The sequence below is a fragment of the Drosophila takahashii genome, chromosome 3R, assembly GCF_030179915.1.
Source record: "Drosophila takahashii strain IR98-3 E-12201 chromosome 3R, DtakHiC1v2, whole genome shotgun sequence".
Lineage (NCBI taxonomy): Eukaryota > Metazoa > Arthropoda > Insecta > Diptera > Drosophilidae > Drosophila > Drosophila takahashii.
The window spans coordinates 19,785,294-19,799,202 of NC_091681.1; the positions used below are offsets into that span (position 1 = coordinate 19,785,294).

At 40.1% G+C, this 13,909-nt stretch overlaps 1 protein-coding gene across 8 annotated transcripts in view; it reads left to right on the plus strand.

The window, feature by feature from the left end:
* LOC108064435 (Shal K[+] channel interacting protein) overlaps positions 1 to 13,909 on the plus strand; it is a 166,997-nt gene that overhangs the window by 31,459 nt on the left and 121,629 nt on the right. For all 8 annotated transcript variants that reach the window (XM_044394310.2, XM_044394311.2, XM_044394312.2 and 5 more), the window contains exon 4: positions 12,675 to 13,478. In XM_044394310.2, coding sequence (XP_044250245.1) covers positions 13,119 to 13,478 — 360 coding nt within the window. In that variant the 5' untranslated portion in view covers positions 12,675 to 13,118. The remainder of the gene's footprint in view (positions 1 to 12,674; positions 13,479 to 13,909) is intronic.

Below are 13,909 nucleotides of genomic sequence, written 5' to 3' on the forward strand. Positions count from 1 at the left end.
CTTTACACCATCAGCACCCCAAAAACCCGGCTGCCGGGAAGTTCATTTATTTTGTGTTTAACAGCATTTAGGGATTGGAATTTTCCACGCATTGTCTTATTTGCACACCCCGAAAGACGAAATCTGAAATCCGAAAACCGGGGGTTGCTAAATAATTTATTTCTTTTCTGCCCGTTAATGCCCTTCAAGTGTTCGCTGGAAAGCGTAAAGTCCTTTTTAGGCCTCCTGATTTGTCCGTGGATTAATTTGACCCTCACTCTCTCCTTCGCTTGTTGGGATATTTAATTTATTTGGGTCTTTTTGTCTAGCAACTGACCACGCAAAACTTTGGCCTTCAAAAAATGTTTTCAAAAATAATACGCTACCCTCACTCTCTCTCTCAAAAAAAAGGGAAAGAAAGAAATCAGCGCGCAAAACCCCAAAAAGCAATTTCTATGCACAGGCAACAACATAAAGTCAATTTACAGCACGAGCCCTAAAAGAAAACACACAGGGAAAAATGTGAAGAGAAAAAACACGAAATCCGGGGCCAAAGTCAGGCTGCCAATAAATCCGTAACGAATCCTTTTGCCAACAGCAGGAAAGGATCTACGCTTCAGTGCATTTTTGATGGACGTATCCGAGCGTAGCATATTGATGGCAAGTTTTGCGCATTTTACGGATATTGCACAATTTTTCGTTTTTTTTTTATTCTTTATTTGACTTTGCAGGCGAAAAAAATGATTAATTATACAGGCGAAATGGGCGTGATTGAGGCAAACGTTGTGCGAGGACTTTTAATTGGCTTTTGAGTCATCGACTAATAAAGATTAATTGTTTTTTAAGAGCAAAAATGTTGACAATGCGGCCGGCTGAAGGGGAAGTGAAGGGAAAGGGACAGGTCCATGTTGAAGGAGGGGGGAAAATGAGAGTGGAAGTGGGGATTATTGGTAGAGTTTCGGGGGCAAAGGACACTCGGATGCGTCTGGATGTCCAGAACACGCCAGTTTATCTATGTCAGCACAGTGGTACGCACTCAATTGGAAGATTAAATGCAAGCCAAACAGTCTGCTCGCGGTCTGGTTCGGGTGTGATCTCTTGGCTACAGTGCGTTACGTGGCCAGAAGGCTAAAGTTTAACGGGGTTTATATCTTAATATTGGATGGAGTCTTAAAATAAAATTTAATAACAAAATTAATTTGCTTTTAAATATACAAAAAAGTAATCACATTTTGAAATAATTTTTAAAGGTTTCCAAAAGTAGGCAACACAACATTTCTAAATTTGAAGTTACTTTTCTAACGCATGCTTTAAGATGTTGGTGATTTTTTAAAATCCCCATTAAGGAACTTTATAATTTCTATAATATCACAATGATATTGCACAACAAATTGTTTTAAAATTAAGTTTTAAAGTAGTTTTATAGTTATGCAAGGCACTGTAGCCCCTCAGTCTACGTTTGTGGCACTTGCCAATGCCGCACTTTTTTCCCTTTTACTTCAGACAATGTGTTATTGTGTTCCCCCGCCTCTGGCTTTCGGTTGCATATGCGGTGGTGGCTACTGTGGACCGTCCATTGGCAGGTCGAACGGTTCAAATGGGCCGCTCGATGTTGCTGCCGCTGTTGCTGTTGCTTTTGTTGCTGCTGCCTCATCCATTTTTGCGTATGAATTGCAAAACGCCGCACATATTTCACGTTATTGTTTGGTGGGGCTCGAGCTGGGTCCTTCGTACGTCTGTCTGTGGCTGCGAGTCGAGTTCTGGGTAAAGCAGGTAACCCTCTTCCTCCTCCGATCCGATCCGATCCGTTGGCATTCCAAGTCGTGCCACACATTTGATATATGTTTTGGTGTCGAGCATGAGTTAACTGTGTCACAGGCATCGTAAATTTTCGCCACATTTTCCAAGGGTTCGATGAGAGGAGTGGTGTGGTGTGGAGTACTGCATTGAAATTGCTAGAAATAATCGTAAAATGATGAAGTCGTCCGCAGCAATATGAACTTCAACTTGGGCCCCGAAATAAATGATTTGTGTGTCTCTCGAGTTTGCATTTTTGCGGGGTGGCCGCACTAAATTATCATATTTCTTTCCGAGTTCCCCGGGAAGGGAAAATAAATGTACCTATATATCTCTAAATTAGTTGAGAAGTTGTGTGGGGACTAATTAGGCGGCTGCAATTGCACTTTCAAGTGGCTGACAACAATGACAGGATATATATATACGTATACCTACATGTGTTCTCGGATATGTCATGAAAAATGATACACAAAACCCGCTTTGGCCAAGGGGCAGCTGCCCCTCGGATGGATGCCTTCTGTCTTTCATTTTCTGCCTCTGAGCCCTTTTGTTTTATGCCGCCAATGGGCCTTTTGTTGTTTCGCCTCTCTTTCGCTCCTTTTCGAGTATAATTTCGTTTAATATTGTTCATTTTAGTTGTGTAATTGTGCGACGTTGTCAAATGACAACTCCACCTCCTTCGCTTCCTTCACTTTCGGTTTTCAATTTTTCATTTCAACCGAATTGTTGGTTATCCTCTTCCTTTTTTTTTTTGCTGTATTGTTCTTGCCAGAGATCAGTTTACAGGCTATAGGGAACTCAACCTGGCCGAGGGTCGCGTGGGTATCGGATACACACAGAGATATATATAAATATCTACCTACATCGTACCTGCCTGCGTCCTCAGATCGGCAGCTCTGTCATATAAGGTTTGAGGAGGTATAAAAGTGGCTTAAAGGGCAGCGCCACATTTTGACATGACATTCTCGGGTTTTTATCTGATCCGAAGCAGCAGTCAGTCGGTTGGAAAATTTCGAGCTCTTCCCTGAAACAATTCGTATATCGTATCGTAATTTTCATTAATGGTCTGTGGCGACTCAGTTTTATGGGGCATCTGTCTGGGCAGAACAGAGATTCTGCTGGGCTAATCAAAATGATGAAATTTCAATTCTTCTCCGTGGGTTCTTCAATGTGAAATTTGAGCTATTTGATGTGTTTTTAGGGTAATGCGGCTTGACACTGATTTGGATATGTTTTGAGTGAATAGATTTGACAGGATTGAGATGGGGATAAACTGTTAAAAGGTTAGGATCTGATGGAGAATGGTTCAAAGAGTGTTTTGGTGGCGATGGCGGCAAGATCTTGATATGTTATTTGAAACGGTCAAAGCGGAAATGAAGTTGGGCGGTGATTTTAAAGCTTGATAGTGGTAGAATTTTGATGAAAGCCTCTTAACTTATGTTAATCCTTGATTAATGATCAACATAAAAACTTATGTTTTAAAATGTTCTGCATGTTTATGTTTATTCTATTAATTTTTATCCTGATTAAGCTTCACATTGATTTATAAAAGCAAAGTAAATTCCTAAGACATGTTATGATTAATTAGTAAGAAACAAAAAGTAAGTTATTAATGTTAAAGCCCGCATCAAGTTTAAAACAAAAGTTGTTTCAAGACGAAGAGTAAACATCTCAAGGGCTTTTCGGTCCGAATTTTTTTGAGGCAAACTTGATGATGAAAGTTGGTTAGAGATAACAAATTGGTCCGATCATGAGGCGGATACGATTTTTAAAAGTTTCCTAAACATTACAAATTGCTGCGATCATGATGATGGCCAATGATCGATATACCTTTAGTCAGGGCCTTTGTTATCATAGTCACGCCTATCGTTCGCTTGTGTTTTCAATTGTATCTGCCGGATCGAAGCACCGCGCTTAACCCCCTGTTGCCCCTTCGAGCTGGAGCTTTGCCAATATCCCGTGGCGAGTGCGTGAGTCGATCGAAGAGACGCACTTGGAAGTCATTAATCAAGGCCCACTTAAACAGATTTAAACGCTTACGAATTGTAACGAGCCCGACCACGATTTATTTTTTGTATGCTTTTTATTTCTCGCTTTATTATTATTATTATTGATACAATGCCGTTTGTGTTAACCGTTGCCATAAATTCACTTTGTTCGAGCTTTGGCAACGATGACGACGACGCATGCGCCGCTGCCACAAAGACGGCGATGAAATCTCAATAAGAAGAGAGATGTTGGGGACAAAAAGCCAGGGAAAAAAAGAGATCGCTGGCAAATCGGAATGTAAATTTTGTCGCTTCCCGGGAATTGATTTATATCTGCTGCAAGTCTGTTGGCGGCGGCCCCTCATTTGGTTCGCTTCGGCTCGGATTGGATGGGATTGGATTGGATTGGCTTGGCGTACTTCACTCCACTTTATTATTCATTGGAAACACAAGTCGGGCTGATGCTGATGAACCGAATGAAGTAAAATTAAGCAGAAACTCAGCCCCGACAATAGCCATAAAACCGATGGCAAAATCAAAGCCATAGCCACCATAGTAAAAGCCAAAGCCGGAGCTTTGAATTTCAATTAATTTGACTGACTGTCTGACTGATGGACTGGCCTGCTGCCCGAGGGAGGAGAACCTCGTAAATGTGGGCATTTTCATTTTTATGGGTTAATTGCCATTGTACGTTTGCTTCGCTTCGGTTCAATCAAAGCCAAATGGCAAAAAATAAAGGAGGACAGGAGGAAAAAAAAAGGCCAAGTTTATTTATCTTCCGCCCCGGGAAGAAATTGTTGTGATTTATGTGACTTCTTGGGGTTACAAAAATTGATAAAAGATGTGGCAGCGAAAGGAACACAATCACAGCACATTGACAAAATGCTAAATTGGAAATTAATCAATGGAAATTGAATGCCAAATTAATATTTATGGGAAAGCTTTTTCCCAAAAGCCGAAGACCAATTAATGCCATCAGATTTAAATATGAAATATTATTCCGATTTGTTCAGTTCGCATAAAATGAGTCAAAGGAAAATTAAAAATAAATAATGTATAAATGTATTGGTTAACAATTGAAGCCACGTTAATGGTTGAAAAAATGATACCATTCCTTTATTTTATTATATCAACAATTCATTTTAATAAATGGAAAATGGATAATAACAATTAGGCCCGAGTGTTCAACTTTTTATTTAAAGTGCCTTATGTTTCTCTGTCACTTAAAATAAATTTCCATCAACCATCAGCTCGCATATGATAAAATTGACTTAAATCGATGTTTACAAAAACTTAAAGTCTCCCCATTTGGCAACCGCACACATCAAAATAATAATCATTGTAATTATAGTCGAAGCCATGGTAATAATCATAAAATTGTGAAAAATATTCAGACCAGTGGACGAGTAAATTGCCTTGCCAACTTTTGACCGTTTTCCCCCGAAACCTTAACCCTTCTCCGCCGCCTGTCTGCTGTGCACAAATTATGCCTGCATTTAAGTAATTGTTGCTACCGATGACAACGCTGCTGTTGCATGTCCTCCACTGTCTATCTCTGTCACTTGCATTGACAACAAAAATAAAAAAAATACGCAAAAAAAGGAAAGAGTGCATATAGTGCATATTTATATAAATGGTGTAGAAAGCAGGACCAAGCGGAATTCATAAACTGCAGCGACGACAAATTGATAGAGGGCTGGGGGCTGAAAAGTGAGCGTCCAGCGAATGCACATCGTATAAAATTTTATGAAACGCCATAAAAATATTTATAAAATTGTCACCAAGCTGCATGTTTACGAGCATTTAAAAAATAATATTTCCAATAATGCGAAAATTATACAGATAAAAAAGGGGAATACTTAAACTGATTGCACAAACGGAAATTACAGAGATCATTGAGATAGGAAGCGTATGGTGTTAAGGATGCCTAAAGAGTCGTTATACTTTTTAAATGTGAATACAAAAATTATAATAACAGAACTAAAATAAAATGACTTATAGAGATTATAATTGAAATTCACATAACATAGAGTATTTTCCAAGAATGAAATCCCCAATATAATACCATTTCCAGCTGCAATTTAGTTCTAACAATTTCTAACTATTTCCTTTATGGGCTTTAGAGCAGTACGCTTCATTGATTTCGCCCAGCTTTTGACAGTTGAATGCATTTTTGATGCTCATTTTGGGTGGGGATGAGATGATATACATTATGTGTGCACATGTATCTGGAGGTCCGGAGGAATAGCGTGAGTGTTGCACGTGTCACTAGCACAGCAGGCGGTACATGGATGTGCAAAATCAGGAGAATATTTCACACTTGCTGACCCAAAGCGATTCGATTCGATTCGATTCCATGATGCACTCCGTGCCGAACACACGCAATACCGAATTGACTAATCCAAAAAGCATTCCTGACACTTGCTTCCCCCGTCAGCAGCCGGCAGCTTGCCTTCGTTACTAATGACTTGGCACTTTTCGCAGGACAGTACGGCGAAGCAGCAGCAAAATCGGGAACAGCAGGCAACCTGTGTGCCACGCCCTTGGCTGTCAGGCATTTGTCATATTTCTGTCAAATAAGCGCTTTTAATATTGATAGCTGCCGCCTGCCACTGTCAACAGGATGTTGGCTTCAGCGCGTTTTCAGCTGAAGGAGAAGAAGTGGAGGACTCGACTCACAGCTCCAGATTCTCGCCAATCCCGGGGAATCAGCTCAGTGCAGCTCGGAACGCAATCAGGCGTTTTATGTGAGCAGCTTAATGTGAATTTATTGCATTTCAGCCAGTTGCCACCCGCTTCCTGCTCTTCGCCCTTACATAATGAGTCTCCATTTATTTCCTTTTCATCTTTTTTTCTTTTTATTTCATTTTTTTCTCACTCACTCCTCCTCTCGAAAAGAAATCAATAAGTATGCAAACGTCTCTCGCTGAGCTGCCAAATTTTGATTATGAGGGTTAACGATTTAACATTTCGAGGGGTCAGAGCGTAATGATGAGGATTTATAGATGCCTGTTTGACTTAACTGTAGCGCCATTTGTTTCCTGGGACGAACTAACAAATAAAGACAAAGAATGCTAAATTATGGAACATTAAAAACATTAACTTGAGACTGAAAGTTGGGGTTTTCGTGTTTTTAAGACAACGTTCGCTGAAGCCACCTGCGCGTTTTCCATCCCAGTATCTTTTTTATTTTGACCACCCGCTGCGCTTGAATACCGAAAAAAATGATATAAATTTATTTATACTGCGCCAGAGCTTTGCCTCTGGGGCATTTGACTTTCGCGAGTGTGTGTTTCTTGTCGGTTTGCAAAATGCAAAATGCCAAAAGGTCATCAGCTTTTGGGCCCAGCGTGAAGCATTTTCGCTAAAAGAGCAAAAAAAAATTATGATTGCAACATTTCTGGCTTGGGAGGGCAATGGGCGATGGGCTTGTGCTTGGGAGATCATTATTAGAAGGCCGCAGAGCTGGGTTTTATTATATTCACTTATAGCTCTTGGTTATGGGTTATAAAACTAGAATAACAACATCAATCGGTGGCCGTGATACCACTTCAATTGAAGGCAATTAAGGGGTGAGCCTGGAGGCCATAAAAAACACCAGATAGTGCAGTTTTCCATGGGAAGTCAAAGTCGTTAGGGGCTTTTGATTAGGCAATATATTCATAATTGACTAAAGAATTTTCATTGAAGCTTAAAATTTAAATTTTCCTTTATTAGAATGGAAATAGTCATTTCAAAGAAAATTCATTCTGAATTAATTTAGCAAATCACTAGTAAACTAAATGAGTTGCCTCAGTTAATAAATATTTAATAAGTATTTGAAATTATACTATTTGGCAAACTCCAATTTAGATAGAAATCGAAGTAAATTATTGAGTCTTTAATTAAAGTACTAAATCTGTTTTCATTTAGCAAAAAAATAAATAAACATAATTATTATTATCCTGATTTGTGTTTATTAATTAGAATTCGCATTGAAACTGTAAATTAACCAAATGCATGATGGCTTAATTAATAGATAGCAATAAAAACAGAGCATTTTGTTATAATTATTAAGCCCCATTCAATAAGTATTTAGGTCCCAGCTCCTGTGAGATTTGGAATGCAATTTAAGATTCATTTATTGCAGTCATGCCAACCTCTCTCGAGTCAATTGCTGCTTAATTGCCAGGCAAGACTTCTTGCATTACGACCTGTGTCCCCTTGGATCGTGTCCGAGCAATCAATTCCTTAAAGTTTACACAACAATTGCGGTTTAATTAGAGTCATGCATACTACATTATAAATGCCAAAGCCAGACATGTGTGTGAATCTGAATCTGAGTCTGGTTTTGCCTTTGGTTTTCGACCAGAGACGACAGGGACAGTTTTCAATATTTATTGCTGGGTGTGGCTCTATACTACACTCCACTCCACCTGGCATTAAAAAGGGGCTAGTCTAAGGTTTGAAATTCGTAATTAATTTATTGAATGCGTTCGCCTGCTTTCGGTTTCATGTGAATGTGTGTTTTAGCCCGGAGGTTGTAAAATTTTAATGTCCACTTCATTATCTCGACTTGAAAATCTAATTACCAAAAGTGACTGCAGTCAGGTCGACCTGCTCGGCCCAGTTCCGTTCCCTTTTCGGGACATTCTTGAAGTGCCCAATATATATATATAAAATATATATGTGACGGAGAATCGTTTTGGCTTCTTTTTTGTTCCCTGCAGCTGACGCCACAAAAGTCAACAATTTTCTGGGCTCAATTAAAGAGTCGAACTGAAACCGAAACTTGGCTGGCTGCCGACTTGGCCGAGCGGGCCTTTATTATCTTGATGAGCGGCCAAACTATTTTACGAGCTCAACAACAAGTTAATTAGCCGTTGGTATTAATGCCCCCAGTGGCGGCAGTTGCTTGAAACAAAAATTTTATGTTGTCAAATGGATTTCGGCCTCTTCGCCGCTCTTCGTTCGTTCGTTCCACTTCCTATCATTAATGAAGACGCCCTGCTCGGCTGGCAATTTATTTGCTTTCCTCTCTTTTATTTTTCTGTTTAATTTTTATTGCCCACTAACTCCGGGGACTATGCAAAAATTGTATAAATATATAGATGTGTATTCCTGTGTTTGCTCAGCTAATGATTATAATTAGATTGCCCCGAGAAGTGCGTGGTCTTGGCCATCTTAATTGCCATTAAGTCAAAGTCGTGGACCGGCGAGCGTGTGAATATTTTGTTTATGTCGTTTCCGTTGCGCACCTGCAGAGCTAAAAAAAAGTGTACAAAAAAAATCCAACAAAAATAATGATAAATGAAATCAACGAAAAATTGTTTCGCCTGGCTGTGCAAATAATTTTTAATTAAATGGCAATTGCGCATACGCCGCGTGTCCCCGCTAGATGTTAGATAGATAAATCGCCAGACAGCCAAGTGCCAGCTGACACAGCTGTTGGCGACGTGTTGCAATTGCTGTCGTTTGCTGGCTGCAACTGCAACATAAACTGAACAATCCCAATTGTAATTTGCTTGGCCGTTTATTGAGCCGCAATTTGATTTGCCCGGCAACACCTCTCACAATTGTCTTAAGCTAAGGCCAAGAGTCAAACACGATCCCAATGACAGCGTTTAAAAATGTACAGAAAACCGACAGGCAGACAAATTAAACTGGCCGAGAGGAGACCCTAAAAAACGAAAATCTGAGAAAAATTGTTTTTGTATTAAATGCGTTACGACAACACGCCCACACGATATCAATTTGTTGACTAAAGACAACAACTGCAACAAGTCCGGCCACAATTTATTCGATGATGTTGCATTAAATCGTTGTTCAGTTCGGTTCGGTTTAGTTTTCTTTTATTTTATTTTCCATCTCCACCCGCTGTGAACTGCGTGGGCGGAAGATACAAAATTAAACAGAAACAAAAAGGAAAAACCAAAACAAAAGCAAAACAAATCGAGCCCCCGACAAACTTTGACCCCAAAAAGAGAAATATGCAAAGCCAATAGGTCGGAAGTGAAAGGGTTGGTTCGCCGCGACTCATGGGGACCAGAAGCGTTGGCATTTAAGTTGATGTCGGTTTTATAATAAAATTTAATATATTATGATTGATTTATGGGAAAACTTTGAGATGGGGTTACTTAATAAAGAGCTGGTAAATTAAACTCCCTAAAAATAGGCTTATTTAATGTTTGTAAGCTGCAAGAGAAAAAAAAATTATTAAAATAACTTTTTTATTCCCTTTGTGAACGCAAAGGAATTAACAATCAATTAAGGCCATAAAAACCCTTTACATTTCATTGCCAATAATTCTAAATGAATTTTCCAATCAATCTGCCATCGAACGTGCACACTTTAGCAACACATTTTCCATTAAATCATTGAAATAAAAAAAATACTCAAACTCGTCGTAATTGATTCCATAGACTCTTCAAAATCACTTTCCCAGCAATTTGCGATTGATTTCCGCTTAGCGCAGCAAGTAAAAGTTCAATTCATGACATTTGGTCGACAGTTTTATTGGTGAATAATTGGTCATCATTGAAGTATTTGTACGGCGAACCGAATACCATCGAACCCGTCCATGATTGATCTATTCAATGCCAATGAAAATGAAAATGGAAACAAAGCAGCTGCCACACCAGGCAACAACAACCCAAAAACAACAAGTAAAACGACAACAACATGGCCACAAAAGCAAAAGAAAAACTAGAGAAGAGCGACTGAAAAAACAAGAAATCAGCTTAGTCACTGGAAAAAGAGGTGGGTGGGTGGTTCTGATTCTGGGGAGTGGAACATAAATTATATGATATGTTTGTCCTTTAGCGAAAGGTGTGGGGGTGGTGAGATTGGGCGAGGCCTTCTGGATTATGGGAACGATTATACCCGGTAACTAAAAACGAGAAAGGGTATATGGGACGTTCCATGTCAACCCGGCCACCCCCCTTTTTTATTTTTTTTATATGTGGACAGTACCACATTGATTGCAAAGCCACTTGCTTCCAATAGTTTACCTCATACCTATTTTGTCAATGTTACCACTCTTTCGCCGTATAATCGCGTTGAAAAGAAAACACAAAATCAATTTTATCCTGCGAGCGGAAGATACAATTGGCATGGTTTAAAAGCAGAAAAATCTGTCTTTCTATAGCCGATTACGAGAAAAAAAATAGATTTTATTAGACCGTAGATGACCAAGCGATAACGTTTTTAAAGTCTAAAAGTAGGATTTCGTCCAAAGGGCCAGTCTGCAAAAATACCATTATATTTTTCTCAGAAAGCCCCATACTTAACGGATTTTATGCCACTGGTTTCAAAGTGGGATCTCTCTTGAGGAATTAGCTATGAATTCTTTTCATTGATTTGTTAATTTTTTTCAAAGCATATACGATTATTTTGTATTATTTATTAGTTTTTTCTGACAGTTAACTACTACAAAAACGTACAAAAGAATTCATAGCTAATTCCTCAAGAGAGATCCCACTTTGAAACCAGTGGCATAAAATCCGTTAAATATGGGGCTTTCTGAGAAAAATATAATGGTATTTTTGCAGACTGGCCCTTTGGACGAAATCCTACTTTTAGACTTTAAAAACGCTATCGCTTGGTCATCTACGGTCTAATAAAATCTATTTTTTTTCTCGTAATCGGCTATAGAAAGACAGATTTTTCTGCTTTTGAACCATGCCAATTGTATCTTCCGTTCGCAGGATAAAAATGATTTTGTGTTTTCTTTTCAACGCGATTATACGGCAAAAGAGTGGTAACATTGACAAAATAGGCATGAGGTAAACTATTGGAAGCAAGTGGCTTTGCAATCAATGTGGTACTGTCCACATACAAAAAAAAAAAAAAAGTGGGGTGGCCGGGTTGACATGGAACGTCCCATATTGGGTTTCAGAAGTTTGGGAATATATTTATAGGTTATTAGGAATATTATGATATTGTAATATATTAAACTCTTACGCTTGTATTTAATATAATGATTGTTATAATAATTTAGAAATGAAAACTAAATGCGATGTTTTAAATTTTTTCTTAGTTTGTATATATGTTTTTATAGTTTTTACTTAATGGGAATCCCTAGTTCCAGAGATACAACATCTTATTATACGTTCCCTTTTTTTGCGGCTGCTCGCTGACGAGCCAAGCAACCACTAAAATAATCCATTAAAGATAAACTAAAAGCAAACACTAAACTTTAGTGCTAAGCCGGGGAAACCGCAGGGCGCCCACAACACACCCACTCACATACAGCCCATGAATGGATTGATAATCAATCATTTATCAATGAGCGAGGGAGCCAAAAGCGCGGCACACGCCTTTCCAGAAAAATATCGACAGTGTGTGTGTATAAGCTTTTAGTTTGCGTTTAACGCCTCATGGATTCTCCAAAGCGGAAGCAACTTTTGGAGGGGGGCTCTTATTCGAACATGTATATATATATATGATGGAGTGATATGTGTGCATAAGCAGGAGCAGGAATGCACGCATTATAGGCCCTTTACCTAGATAAGATGTTCGCAGCCAAAAGATTGTGGGAATTTCCAAAGGGGGTGAAATGATGTGAGGGCGTGTGCAGTTGAACAAACCGCAGCTGCTACTGGGTTTAATTAATTTTCTAGCATTCTGAGTTTGATTTGAATCTCGGCTGTGCAACGTCATCAACATCAATTGTGGCAATAGCCGCGGGCTCTATTGATTTGTGCGAGATATATTATGGTGGGAAAACCAGATTTTCCGGAGGGGTCGGCGGGTTCGCGGGTTGTCGGGTTGGTTATATCATCTATTTTGCATAGACATATGCGGGCTCACCATATGCGGCCAGCCATTTCAAATTTATGCAATTTTCCGGCCGCTCTCTCTAAATTATTGAAAATAAACGTTTTTCGCGCTGACTACTAAAATTCCCCCCATTTTTATCCATTTTTGCAGAAGCAATGCGGAGCAGCGACGGCGGTGCCAACAAAAATGTGAGGATAAACCAGCGCTGGAGCCTTCTGGGATTATGCTAAAAATGCTCAAAGTGCGATATAAATTTTTATGAGTGTACGCGTTGAATTTTTACGACTGTCTGGGGGCGGGGAACGAAAAATTAGAGAAAATGCCCCAGGGAGGACGATTTAAAACAATACAATAGCTTAAAGTGGCAACGGAAATTGCATGCGAGCAAGGAGGCGTGGCACTGAACGCCCCCCTCATCGCACGTGACGCGCGCACTCACCAATACACAGCGAAACTAATAGACGCCATTTTGTAACGGTAATTGGCAGGGCACACACGTAAGCAGCACAGCTCCTTACGTAAAAAGAAAAAAAAACACCACCCAAGAAATCACCCTAGAAATCACCCACAAACTTAAACCTCATCATCACCAACATGGCCGTTAGCAATATTGTCTGCGAGTGGCTAAGAGCTTTGGGCCTGGCCCAATATGCCGAGAGCTTCCTGGACAACGGGTACGACGACCTGGAGATCTGCAAACAGGTCGGTGATCCCGATCTGGACGCCATCGGCGTTGAGAATCCTGCCCATCGACACAAGCTGCTCAAGAGCATCCGATCGCTGAGGGAAAAGGGCGCCGCATCCGTCTACTTTATGCTCAACGATCCAAACTCGCTCTCGGGCAGCATGGAGATCCTCTGCGAAACACCGCCCAGCAATGAACTGGAGCTCGTCCTGCGGGAGCAACTGGAAACGGACGGAGTCCGGCTCACGGCGCATCCATACTCAACACCGGTAAGTTAGTTAGTGCCTAAAAAAAATTTAATATTTAACCCAAAATGCAATTTAAGAACCGTGAATTCTTTATGCGCCCCCAAATTAAAGTTGGAAAAGTCGTGCCGGGCATCATTAACATGCCAAATTCTACTCCCCCGGCTGATACAGAATCCGAGGCGAGGGTTTAAATATCTATTAAAAGTATCCGCCCCTGCCTGTCATAAAACTTTCAATCCAGCATGTTGAAATCGCCAGTCCGCCGCACACACCCGCTGCTGCAAGCAAAACTTTGGCCAGAGCTTTCTATTACGAAATCCAATTGCAAACAAAACTGAAATTGCACTCGCCCGGTCCCCTAAACTATGGAATAACCCAACCCCCACTTATTTCTGGGTTGGGTTGGGTTCCGGTGGAACCCAGTAGTCGTTCCATTTGCCGCCCACAACAAA